General features: G+C 40.6%; 1 protein-coding gene across 1 annotated transcript; it reads right to left on the bottom strand.

The window, feature by feature from the left end:
• Positions 1-157: 157 nt before the first annotated feature.
• On the bottom strand, positions 158-12,805 carry LOC104920190 (transcription factor E2F3). The gene is made up of 8 exons (XM_019256914.2): positions 12,226-12,805; positions 10,026-10,146; positions 9,121-9,251; positions 8,447-8,535; positions 6,923-7,081; positions 6,388-6,502; positions 5,502-5,643; positions 158-4,328 (listed from the first exon to the last, which is right to left on the bottom strand). Exons 1-8 carry the CDS (start codon positions 12,505-12,507, stop codon positions 4,033-4,035), a joined length of 1,335 nt encoding a protein of 444 aa, XP_019112459.1. The 5' UTR covers positions 12,508-12,805; the 3' UTR covers positions 158-4,032.
• Positions 12,806-13,071: the final 266 nt, after the last annotated feature.

Here is a 13,071-nt window from a genome sequence, read left to right as displayed (position 1 = left end):
AAATACAACTGAAATTCCTCATTTAACAGATGTTAAAGAAACTTGTAACTGAACACACATCATAAATCACATTAGTTTACCTTAAACATTCAACAGCACAGATACTTTCACCCATGCGTTCAAATTGCAAACAAAACAAAAAACAAAAAAATAATAATGTGATATTACAGCTCGTTTTTTCCTGTAATTAGTGAAAACAGGCAGCAATGTTATAATTTTACAGTCAATTCTTTCCTATCACATAGTTAAACTTTTCACATAACCATCACAGAATATTTACGGATCAGTATATTGTATTTGGTACCAGCTTAAGAATAACCATAGGAAAATAGCAGGATCTAGTTAACACCACATTTTAGCTTAACGAATCTTCTGTAAGGCCTAATCACACATGAGAATCACACATTAGAAACAAAAGGAGCTGTAATTTTAAGAGTCATCCATATTACATTTTCAGACAGACTGGAAATGACACTTGCTTTAGCAGTGCATTAAAATCTTTCACACTCCATCCAAATCTTTCCAAAATTCATGTTTCTATCATGTAAAAGTGGATAAAATATTGTGACCAGATTCTGGTCGCTTGAAATTGATGGAGGAAAATATAACTACCTGTGTAAATGGTCTTAGAAAATCGCACAACTGTGGTTAGTGAACCAAATGGGGAAAATAGAGCTCGACTTTTCCATAAATACATATAAAATACACTGATATAAATATGCCTAGAGGGAAAATGGTCTTCAGAGTATTTGTGTGCGTTGAAATCAAATTTAGTTCACTAATGTTAGCAGCACAAATTAAGCTAAGATATGCTGTGAAGTGTGAAGTTTGTGTTAACAATTGAGTTTTGCACTTGTAAAGTCAAACAGGTGTTTTAACAAGCTTCAATATTGTCCATCAGAGTGAAATTGGCAGAAATGCAAAAAAAAAAAAAAGAAGTGGGACAGACTCCCTCACAACAATCCAAAAATAAAATGGACACATAGTGTCACAGAAGCAAAGGCCCCTACACACTTCAGCAGAGGACAGGAGTCACTGAAACACCTGGTAGACATAGCAGGTGACCAGTAAGTAAAGGGCAGATAGGCTAACTGTGAATGAATGACTGCATGCAAGCAATAATAAATGTGTACTACTTTTGGGGTTTAAGAGATGCTCTGCATTTTATCAAAAAAAAAGAAGAAGAAAAGGACAACACTGACAAAATAACTTATGGAAAATATCAAAAGAACAAAACCAAAAAAATATTGCAATTTTTTGTCCGCATACTATCCATAAAATGTGCACCCCAATACTCAAATTTAAGATGCACGAGACTGGTTTAAGAGCAACGGCATACTTGTTATTATGTCTGGGCATGAGTGGAATCTCACACTCATCAAAAAGAAAAGTGATATGTAATGTGTAACATCAAATCGAAATACAAGGGTAATTTCTATGACAAAAAGGGAATTTCAAAGACACGCTATGGCATTTACCTCTATGCCCTATTACTATTGTCCAACATTAAGTGGGAGGTAGCCTACAGTACCTTGTGCACTGAAAAATTTAGAAAACTGTACATCAATTTACACATGGCAGACTTACTCTTTAAGCAAGCTTGATCTTTGACATAACTCACACACATGCTGCACACGCAATTACTCAAGCACACATCAATCAGGTCGGGGAAAAGTTAACACTAACAGCAGCAATGTTACCCGCAGCCGCAGGTTCCTCTAGTTTCAAAGGCATGGGTTCAGACGAGATGTTTGCAATTCATTGTTCGGGATGTAATCAAACAGAGGAAGCTATTAGAAGTGACAAGTAATGTTGTTCCAAAGAACAAAAATAGTTCGCATTCCTTCAGCTCTTAGTTCACCAAATTCTTGGGATGGACTTTCTTGATTAACCACTGTTTGAAGATTCAGTGGCCCTAGACAATGCAAAACAGTATAACCAGACCTAGTATGAAACTTGGCTTGGTTGCATTGAACTAACTCCAATTAGAAAACAGGTCTATACATCTTTCTTTTTTTTTTCTTTTTCTAATTTTTTAAATATCCTGGAGGAAAAAAAAGCCCTTCGTTACATGCTGAAGCCTAAATTAGTGGCTACCTGGCCCCTTGTTGCTTAGGTGACCGTGATATCATTAGTTATTTCTACAGTATTAAAATCCATTAAAATTCAACACTTATTAAACCTAAAAAGACTAATACGCGCCTATCCTGTGTCATACACTGCTTTCAGTATACACTGAATAGGCAGTGTGCACTGACAAGTGGTTCAAAGTCATTATTTTTTTTTCATATTAGCTCAAACCACAGTATAATTTCACAGCACACAGTTTAACTGAAGAGGCATTAGGGGACGTTTGATTATGGCAGCTTTTGCTGATGACGATGGAGGGGCAAAAAGCAGCAAGAAAGTGGAAATTTGGGTCCGGTATCAGTAAGAGTATGAGTTACGTTTTGATATTCAAGTTTGCACATCATCTGTGTTAATAGGCCAGATTTATACGGGTACATGAATTGTTTTTGCTTAATCCCACACCACCAGAGTGTATAGAAAGTATAATGGCTTTCATGTGCTATTAGCACACAGGTCATGTAAGGTTAAACATCACAATATGTGTTCCCACATTGAACATTTTGTATTCATTAAACTGCATATATCTACTAAGTGTACAAAATATGAGTGTGCCCACTTAATTAGTAGATAACAGGCTCAAGATCAGGTAGTAAGGCTCCCTTATTATTTTACCTATTAAATCCATTTTAAAAATGGAGGATGAAAGAAACTAAATGTGCCATTAGGCATACTGTAAATATTTTGTACACTTAACACTTGTGTACACCTCTGCTTTTTTTAGAGCATTTAAGTGTACACACTCCTATTTTCATTGTCATTTTAGGTTCCTTTAAATTCGGATAATTATGTCATGTGCACTCCAATACAGTATATGGACTTCCATGCAGCTCTCAATACATCTAAATAGCGCTTAAATGTACAAAAATACTCATACCCTTAGTAATTTTATGATCAATAAGCCCAAATAGCACAATAGGTATCCTGACAAGTGTCTGAACAGGCACAGCCTGCCTATTCTAACCGTAAAATAACTGAAGTTAATAACTGAAGTGAATGCTGTGCACCAAAATTGCCCCATTGTCTTTTTATATTCATTTTAATTTCTAAAATTGTCTACATTTGAACACACAGAATGCCTACTTAACAGTCAGCAGTATGAGCCTTCAATCACAGATCATTGGTGTAATAGAATGCAATCATTGAGAATCCCCTCAGCCCCCACAGCACTTGGCATTAACACATCTTAAACTCAAGGATATGTCCAAGGATGGGTTACCTGGATGAATTTGGACACCTGACAAGAGAATGCATCGCTGGGAATACACAGATCAATCTTATCCTTTCCTTGCCAAAACAGATTTACAACTCCATTAAATCCTCCTTCATGTAAACAGTTTTCCTCTTCCCTACTCTTGGCTATTCTACTTGATGGCTTTGGGTGATCATATCTGTGCATCTCAGGGGCATTTACACTTGGATTTTATGCTCAACCCAACCCAATTACCCATGATGTGTGCTAATCCCAGGTGGTGTGGGGGTATTTTCCTTTGAGCTGTTCTGTCTTTGTCTGTCTCCCTGTACAGGACTTGAACTTTCATCACACAGAGAGTTGGATATCCTTCCCCTCATCGTTTATGCTTAACCAAACAGACGTCAAAGACTTTCATATGTCCCCCGACGCCCAGCTACACTAGAGGCCTTACATAGCCTGAGACAAAGAGTAATGGATACATCGTCACACTGACCAGTCGTGCCTTCGTGTGAAGTCATGCAAGACCATTTATCTCTCACACCATGAAAGAACATGGCATTTAGTCCCATTGGGACTGAATAAGCCCCTCAACATTTCATTTTCGTCTATTTAGAATTTACTTACACTAACTCGTCAGTCACAGGCATCAAACCCACACTGATTCTCCATCTCTCTCCCATGCACATTATGTAAATTTCTATTACCTAATGCTAGCTGCACAGGAGATCATCCAGGCCTAGAGTGGGCATTTTATCAAAGTCACAGGCGTCAAACAAGTCGCTGATTCCCTGGTCATCTGCCAAACCTAAAAGGTAGTCATCTTGGTCCAGAAGTGGAGGCCCAAGGTTCAAGAAAGGCCCCAAGGATGAGGGGATCTGGTCTTCGGTCTGCTGGAGCAGACTAGTATAAGGGGATGAGATGGGAGAGAGAGTCGTGACGGAGACCGCTGAAGAAGAGGAAGGTGGAGCCAGGGAAGGGCTGGGAGAAGTGTTCGTGCAGCTGGGATCTGTGAAAGAAAACAGAGTTGACTAGTTAAATCCTCTGTACATAGCCAAAGACCAAGTTTAAATTATTTGATGGTCAATTTACAGATGGGTTTATTTTTGGAAGAGGTCTTTGAAGGATTTGATTCCCTGCAACACAAAGTAGACCAAGAGAGCAGTGTGCACATTCCCTTTTACTCGTTTTCTTTGATTTGAAATAGGCTCAAATTAGGTTCTTCTAAAAGTGAATCCAGGACTGGAATCAAAAGTGTACAGAGCTGTTATTCAGAAAGGTTGGATGGTTTTCAGGCACTAAAAAAAAAGCAAAAAAGCACTCAATAAGACATTCTTTTCGGCCTTGCTATGATAGCCTTAACTGTTTTAACACTGTAGACATCTTTATTTGTACTGCACTCCAGCAAAAATGGAGGTTTTTCCATTCATTTGAGAGGGGGTCATCCGTTTTGAGGGTTGTCAGCGAAAAACAGCTCAGGCATGCTGAGACTGTCCAGGTGCATTCATGGACTAAACTCTGATACTCTACCTGTGTGTGTGTGTGTGTGTGTGTGTGTGTTTATTTCATGTACCCAGCTTTTAAATCTGAGTCTAACTGGCAATTGAGAGAGAGAGTGAGAGAGTCGATGACAGCAAGCGCCAGCCTCGATAAAGCCAGTTAATCAGCAATCCTAAAGTTATTTCCTGATTGTTTCACAGCGGTTACATTCACAACATATAGACACAACCCCAGCAACCCACAACGCCTGATCCTGTCTGAATGCAAACTAAATGTGGGGTTGATTTTTTGTCATTAGTAATGTAATCATAACACATGTACAACTGCCCTTATTTACGACAGCGGTATTGCACTCAAACTGCGGGGGTTGAATTGATTTCTATGCAATGTTGCTGTAACATGTCAACTACAAGTGCGTTAGCACTATATGCTTCAAAGAAGCATGAGCTGAATATAGAAGGCATTCCTAGTGGAAAATGGAGTCACAAAAACCCTGCACAGGAGCAAAGATGCTTTAGAAGATGTCACCAACTATCTTGTGTTAAAATGAATAAAAACATCCCTAAGTTACATATAAAAGCAAGCCATGAGTAAGTTGTTTCTTTATATCCACAGAGAAAGTTGAAGGAAAGTAAAGAAAGTCCAGTAGTTAACTGGTGACAACTATCTATATGAAACAAACCTTGAAGGACTTTGAGGAAAGGCGAGTTTCCATTGATGTCCATGTTTCCATTTTTTACAGGACTCCTGGGATCATTCTCCTCATCTGGACACAGCAGGACTTCTATAGGACCCTTAGTGCTGGTCAGATGGATGGATAAACTCTGGAGAGGAAATAAATAAATGAGTCCAAATAAAAAAAAAACTTCCTGGCCTGCACTTTATAGGAAGGATGGACAGACTCCACTGAAAGATTTGAGTTCAGAGATGTAGAAATGTGCTCTACACTGTACACACCAAACGGTACCTGAGTCTGAACATAACAGATTTGTAACTCGAAGCAAATTGAAGCAATACATTTTACAATAGACCTCGAGACTGTCTGCTAACAGCAACACCAACTTTAGAGAGGTCACAACTGCAGCCTCCACAGCCAGTGCATTAATGTTGGAAGAAATGCCTTTCAACAGGTGGCTGGAGAGATCAGCAGCGTTTCCACAACACTACACTGCAGTTTTTACACTGCAAATTATTTGTGAAGTTGGCAGCTTTTTATTTAGGGTCTGAGAGAATTTGATATCGATATATGCATCTAAGACAGTGGTTCTCAACTGGTCTGGCTTCGGGACCCACCATCACCCCTAAAGGACAAGCCGTGACCATGGGCGGACTGGGACAAAAAAATCGGCCCTGGCATTTTGGACCAGAGCAGCCCACAACAACCGCGACCCACTGAGAACGGGTCCGCGACCCACTTTTGGGTCGCGACCCACCAGTTGAGAATCACTGATCTAAGAAACAAGTTTGGACTGGGACAAGTAAGTAAGATTAGTATAAACACTGAGAAGCACTCTTTTTTCATAAAGGAAAATAATGATAGATCAGCTTGTGTGTGCTTGTACACGTACCTCATCAGGGTCTGGTACTTCTAGTTTGGTATCTGTGGGCGCTTTGACAACAATAACAGTCTGGTCTTTGAGGTTTCCCAGCTGTTTGATGTCTTGGTACGTTACGTACGCATATGTGGAGACGAAATGGTTAAAGAAATAGCACTTCAACGCCAGTACACGTTAATACTAAACATACATGTATACACAAGCCTCGAAATGATCAAAATGCGGAGACATCATATATCTAGACATGCTGGTGTCGAGTTAGTTAAAAATTTTAAGTATCATGTAAAACAAAGATCTGCTTTAAATGATACACGTGTAACAGACTGCACCTGCCATTTTAAACCCTGTTCAGCAGGTCACCGCTGAGTCAGAAATCACCCAAAGCTTGCAAATGCAATGCAGAAAACTATTCTATACTGCTACCAATTTAATGATGTCTACCTGCAGGATTATGAGAACATCGTTATAGGAAGTTTTAACACTACAGTAAGATGGCTAAGAATCATTTAAAGTTTTGGATGACATGTCAGCTAACAATAAAGGATATTTCTGGTTGCTTGGCAACTCGCTCATGTGTCTCATATCCAAGCTGCATCTCTGGATGAGTTGCTCAAGCCTCTGCTCTTCTTCTCCCAGCGCTGAAACCTCCGCAGTCAGTCTTTGTCTCTGGCTCAATGCCCCCTCTACCTCCAACAGACTACAGCCCCTGTGAGTGAGAGAGGAGCGGGGATGAAAACAGATTTATTAGTGTATCAGACTCTTCACTTGCCCTTATATTACAGTCTTTTACTCATGGTTTTTAAACATTTGGTAGCAAAAAAAGCCTCAATCAGAGGATGTGATTTACAAAGTGTGGGGTTGTGCTTGAAAACTTTATCTGTGTATATCTTAAACAACTCTTTTCCCTGCCAGGTATGTATTGTGTCCTGACAGGGAAAAGTACTGACAGCCTATACCCAGTGCAGACATGAATCCCAGACTTTTGCCTCTCATACTGCCCTCGCCCACTCGCGGTTATTTTAGGGTGCTGCCTGCTCCTGTAGTGCAGTCGCTCAAAACATGGGAAGCAGGACACCTAATGAATGAGCAGGAGTTATTGTTTCGAATGAGGACACTGACGAGTGACTCAAGTCGAGTCCAGCACTCACTCCTGAGGCTGCGAACTGTTCACTTGAAATGGAGTAGGATGTCTGTTATTTGTCCAGGAAGAATGGCAAATCATGTTGGGCTTAGTCTACCTACATACTAGTAGGATGCTGAATTAATACACTAAAATAAATATTTTCTCTTTATTTTTATACATGTTAATGCATTTGCATCTCGCAGGCTGTTGAACATGTGCTAGAAAAGTGTGTCATGAAGGAGAGTATCAAAAAAAGAGTTTAATACATTTACAATTATTAACTCAGAAGGATCTGAATCTGCAAAAATAATTAGTCTGCTCATCACTAAAAGTTAACCCTCTGTGCTCTATGCTTCCTTGCTGCCACTTTATAAAAGATTAGCAACAAGAAATCATTTCCAAGGTAAGTGACTTAGCAATATCCTCAAACACAACAGCAGAATGTTCAGCGCTCATCAGTTTCACTCAAAGCATCCAAAGGCCTAAAATAGTGAGCACAGGTGCTCAAGGCCTACTCTTAAACTACATGTGCGCTCCGCAATTACTGAACAAATGAGGTATAATTAAAATTTGCAGACTAGAGCAAAGCACATTCAGGTATCCTCATACTCTGATGTGGCAACAGCTTGCATGCAGCCACCTGCCTTCCTGTGATCTAATAGACCAAGGTACACTGTGTTCAGGATCCATTTATATGACGAAACCACATTTAACACCAACCCAAGTAAAACCCCAGAATGTTGCTTTAAACTTTAAAAAGTTCTTTCTATAAACACAATGCTACCCAATTGTTGTGGAGATCCAGCTGTGAAATAAAAGCACACATTTGGGCAAAAGAGGAGAAATAAATAAACTGAGTTACACACTAACAGATGTGGCCATGATAAGGATGAAGAGAGCTAAGGAAAGGTGTTATTTGAGTAAAAGTAAGACAGAATGGCCACTTACATCCACTGAATGTTGTTCTTTGATTTCTTCTTGATGAGGTGAATGCCTTCTAGCACATTGGTGATGTCATACAGCCGCCTTTTCTGTACCTGAACGTAGAGGATACAGGTGTCAGTTATCTATATAGTGGTTGACTTAACTGTAAATTAACAACCAGAGCAAAAACCAATCATCAATCAGAGAAAATAAAGACGACCCCTATATGTTTTCTTTTCTCTCCCTTTTACAACCCCATTCCAAAAAAGTTGGGAAGCTTTGTAAAACATAGATGCATGCATGCAATGCATCTGCACATCCCTTTTGACCTATATTCAATTTAGTGCAGTCCAAAGACAAAATACTTCATGTTCAAACCTCTTGTATTCTCCACTCTATGATGTGATGCACACACATGTCAATGGGTGACAGGTCTGGGCTGCAGGCAAGCCAGTCTAGTACCTGTAGTCCTTTTACTGCAAAGCCACAGTGTTGTAACACATGCAGAATGTCTTTTGTTTTACTAAAATAATGAGGAAACCCACTGAAAAAGACACCGACTGGATAGATGTTGCTCCTAAAATGTACATTTCAGCATTAATGGTTCCCTTCAAAGAGGATGGGTTTATTAGTTTGAACATTAAATCTTCGTATGTCTTGAACTTACTGAAGTTTTATCGGCATCAACAGAAATTTACCTGTAAGGTTTCAGCAGCAAGGTTGAGGTCCAAAACTCCATCAGAAGATTGAGCGAGAAGGTCCACAAACTTCTTTGTTAACAGGCCTAGAGATGTGTCGTATCGAGTCTTCTCTGGTGGAGACTTGGGTGCTATGGTTGAGGGGGTAAAAAGAGGAAAGTATAGCGTATTTCAGCGTTCAGCAACTTGATGCTGATATTTGCAAGCAATAGAAAACATAAACGTTTATGAGTAAATTATTGGTTGATCCATGTGAAAAAGCCAACCAAGTCACAGGACTCCTATACGACCCATTTGCAGCTGAGGTGTGAAAAGATGTAACTAAGATAACGCTCATTACATTCAGATTGTGTCACAAAGATTCAACTCTGTGGTCATTTTAGGAAACTGGTGGCTTTTTTTTTCTACTGCACTATGTTTACAGCTGAATCATGAATTGTGCTGGGAAAACTGAAACCGGGTTGGGATTTTTTTTCTCCCCGATCAGGAAATGTGGGAGGGAAATGCCTTAATCAGCCATGATTAGCTGGGAATGTGTGATTTACATGAAGAGGAAATTACGAGCTACACTACAGGCTACACAACGAGCTGGAGTTAACTTGAACTTTGATTATCATCAGTGGAAAATAGTTTACGTAAAGCCCTGAGTTAGATATTTACCAGCTGGACCTGTTTTTTTTTTTATAAATAGCTTTGTGTTGATAACATCAACCCCTTTCATCAGAGGGTTACAGCATTTTAGGGGCTGTACTACAACATGTCAACTGTCTCACCCTCCAAAACACCCTGTGGCTGAAATCAACAAATTAAACTGCTGCAGAGGCCATATATCATAAACACAAAAACTGATGCACAGATATCGTGTCTGTTTTAAGATCTAATCCTCATGACTTTCTGTTGCTTACTTCTGGGTGTCTTAAGTCTTGCCCCATTGGCTGACGCAGTCCCCCCTCTGCCTCTTGGGGTCCTGGTTGGTTCTGACTGGTACTGGTGGTCTGAATCATCAAGCGCCAACCGCCTTTTTGCCTGGGAGGGGGAAAAAGATATTAACAGCCGATGTGGACGTTTTGGTCACTTGGTAGGCATCTCATCTTTGAAACCACTTCACAAGAAATGTGTGCGACCTGAAATGCATCATTACTTTCATCTCATGTATCTCCAGTGTTCTAAAGCATGCAAACAATTTTAAACGTTAACAGAAGTACGATAAAAGTAGACACAGTTTACTTGCTATACAAATTCTAGTTAGGTTTCTTCATCGTTGAATCTGAGGACATTACCTGAGGAGTAGCAGTCAACTTTACTTTCGTAAAGAAGTTCATGTTTTTTTCAAATCATGGACAAATTGTCAGTCTAATAATGTGGCACAAACCCAGCGGTTGTGATTTCTTTTCTAAACTCATTGGCCAAGCCAAATGCACACAGCTTAAAAGTGAGTCACACCCATGGGTTTGTTCACACCGCTGGCCATTAACGCAGAGGAAAAAAACACTACAGAGAATACTGACATCCACCAGGACATGACTAACACGGGCACTTCTGCCAACCCACTGTCCAAAAATCAAGTCATTCTCTGTACCATTTCACTCACTAATAAAAATCAAACAACGCCCTGTCTGAACAGCGGTTTGGGTGTTTATTTGGATCTAAACCAGAATTTTACAACTCACATTCATCTCAACAGGTTGTCGATTGTCTATCAATTCATTTTAGTGCTGGTGTAGCCTGTCAAAGGTGATATATGTTTGTAACCGATGGTTTTGGCAATAGTAGACATTTGAACGTCTGCCTCATCACTAAGTAGCAATACCACATTCATTTTTTAACCACCACCTTTCATCGTCATGGTTACATGGCACGGTGTCTTAGTAAACAGCCTTAACTCCTCAGTAACAGGTTTGGTGTCTTTGAGCAAGCGACCAGGGTGCTGCTGGTCTACTGTATCGTCCCTATAAACCTTTTGTAGGGGATAAACCAATTAACCCCAGGGAAACACTTTAACTATGTTAAGCATGGTAAACCTCATCTGATGCTTTCTTACTTTAGTCAAACACAGAATAATATGCCCTCTGTTGACAGTCAAAATGTCAGCCATTTTATATCAGCAAGCAGCCCCTCTCTCTCTCTCTCTCTCTACACCCCCTGCATGTTCATGGCTACAGCCGGAGATACAGAGGCTGGTTTAGTTCATGAAAGATGAATAGCCAGGAACAAACCAACACCCTGAATACTGCTGAAACTATTTTGTGTGGTTTGTGCAGGGTTGAGAATACAGGAAACGTGCAGTCAGCACTTAAAGCAACAAACTCGAGTTTCACTTTACTTGGCATGAAAAGGCACTATAACGTTACACTTTATTTACACAGAAAAGAAAAAAAAGAGAAGGACATGAAACACTTGTGCAAAAATTAAGGTCATGGCCGACAACGAGTAATGTTGTCCTCTAGTGATCAATACTGCTGCTAGCCTTGAAAGCTAACACATTTTCAAGCTTCATCCAAGTTGGCTTGCATGTTCAGAGACGACTGGAAGAGAGAAAAAAATATATCTATCGAGTAGTTTCACAAGTGAAGTCAAGCTTTAGCTGCGTACGAGCTCATGTCTTTGAAAGTTGAGCCCCTCGTGTCTTGTTAGAAAGCTAGAAAAGAGCTAAGTAAGAGCCAACAACCCCCCCTCACCTCCTCCTCCTCCACCAACCCCCCCAAATTAAGACACCAAACAGCAGCCACTAGGCCACCGCTAACTCATCTCTTACCAATGTTTCCATCTGGCTGCAAAAGGCTGAAGCGGACTCAAAAGCACCATGAAGTTAGCATAGCACGCTATTTAGATGACAGGTCCACGTCTCTGCAAGACGGGGGAAACTAACTTAAAACTCGTCGTCTGCTTCCCCCACGGTCAACAAAACTGTTAACCAACCCACTTGGGTAACTCAGCTAGCGGTAGTCACTTAGCCACCTCGCTAGGCTGAGTCGCCCTGGCTAAAGCAGCTAACGCTAGCTGCCCGAACAACAAGCTCGGCTAGCATAGCAGGCTAACATTTTGTCGTGTTTGTGGCTAGTTGTAGCAACCTAACATGTTCAAACGAGCTGTATAAATGATTACCGGCGGTCTCCCCAGAGCGGGTCGTTGTCCTGCTCCGTTTGCTGCAGCTTGTTGTGGAGTTGTGTAAATGTTGTTTATCTGAGGCTCGGATAAACACACATTTGATGTCTGTGTAACGTTGCAAGGCGGTGGGGTGGTTATTATTTGGATAAACGTAGCGTTGGATTGACCAGGGTTTAAACGATCCGAGAGAGTTGTTAAAATTATATTATTGTCCAGAGGAGAGCCCCCGACCCCCGCTAAAAACACTTTGTCCGGAGCCGAGGAGATCCCTCTTCTCATCTTGCGTATTCGGGGTAACCCCTTTCTTGTCTCTGTACTTTCAAGCCCGTATGGCTGCTATTCCGCCGCAATAGTTACAAAAATAATCAGACCGAAGTAAAGATGAGAGTCTGATGCATCGACTTTTGTAAAGTATTTTTCCTTAAGAAGGTGCATTTAGGCAGATGCAACGGATTAAAAAGTAGCGCAACTCTCGTTTCCCTCGTCTAGAAATGGCTTCAGGAAACGGCCTGATGAATGAAGGGATACGGTTTACGCGCTCAAGAGCCCTCCCGCGAAACTCAGATTTCCCGGGGAAGTTTCAAACGGAATTTACATGCCAGACGCTATTGGTCCTTTGGCGAATAGTCCCCGCCCATATTACTGCCGTATTGACCAATGACAGCTCAGTATTCTGTGCGCCACGTGTTCATTGGCAGTTGTAAACAGGCGACGTCACCTGTCACTCCTTGCGTGTTCCCTGAAAGCACGCTGGGTGGCGCGAGTGACCAATTGAGCTCAAGTGCTAAATGATGTACTGTGTGTATTTCATTAACTGGGCCAAATCTATATTAGATAATCTAT

This window comes from Larimichthys crocea, chromosome XIII (assembly GCF_000972845.2).
Source record: "Larimichthys crocea isolate SSNF chromosome XIII, L_crocea_2.0, whole genome shotgun sequence".
Lineage (NCBI taxonomy): Eukaryota > Metazoa > Chordata > Actinopteri > Sciaenidae > Larimichthys > Larimichthys crocea.
This window is presented reverse-complemented; position numbering and strand designations above follow the sequence as displayed.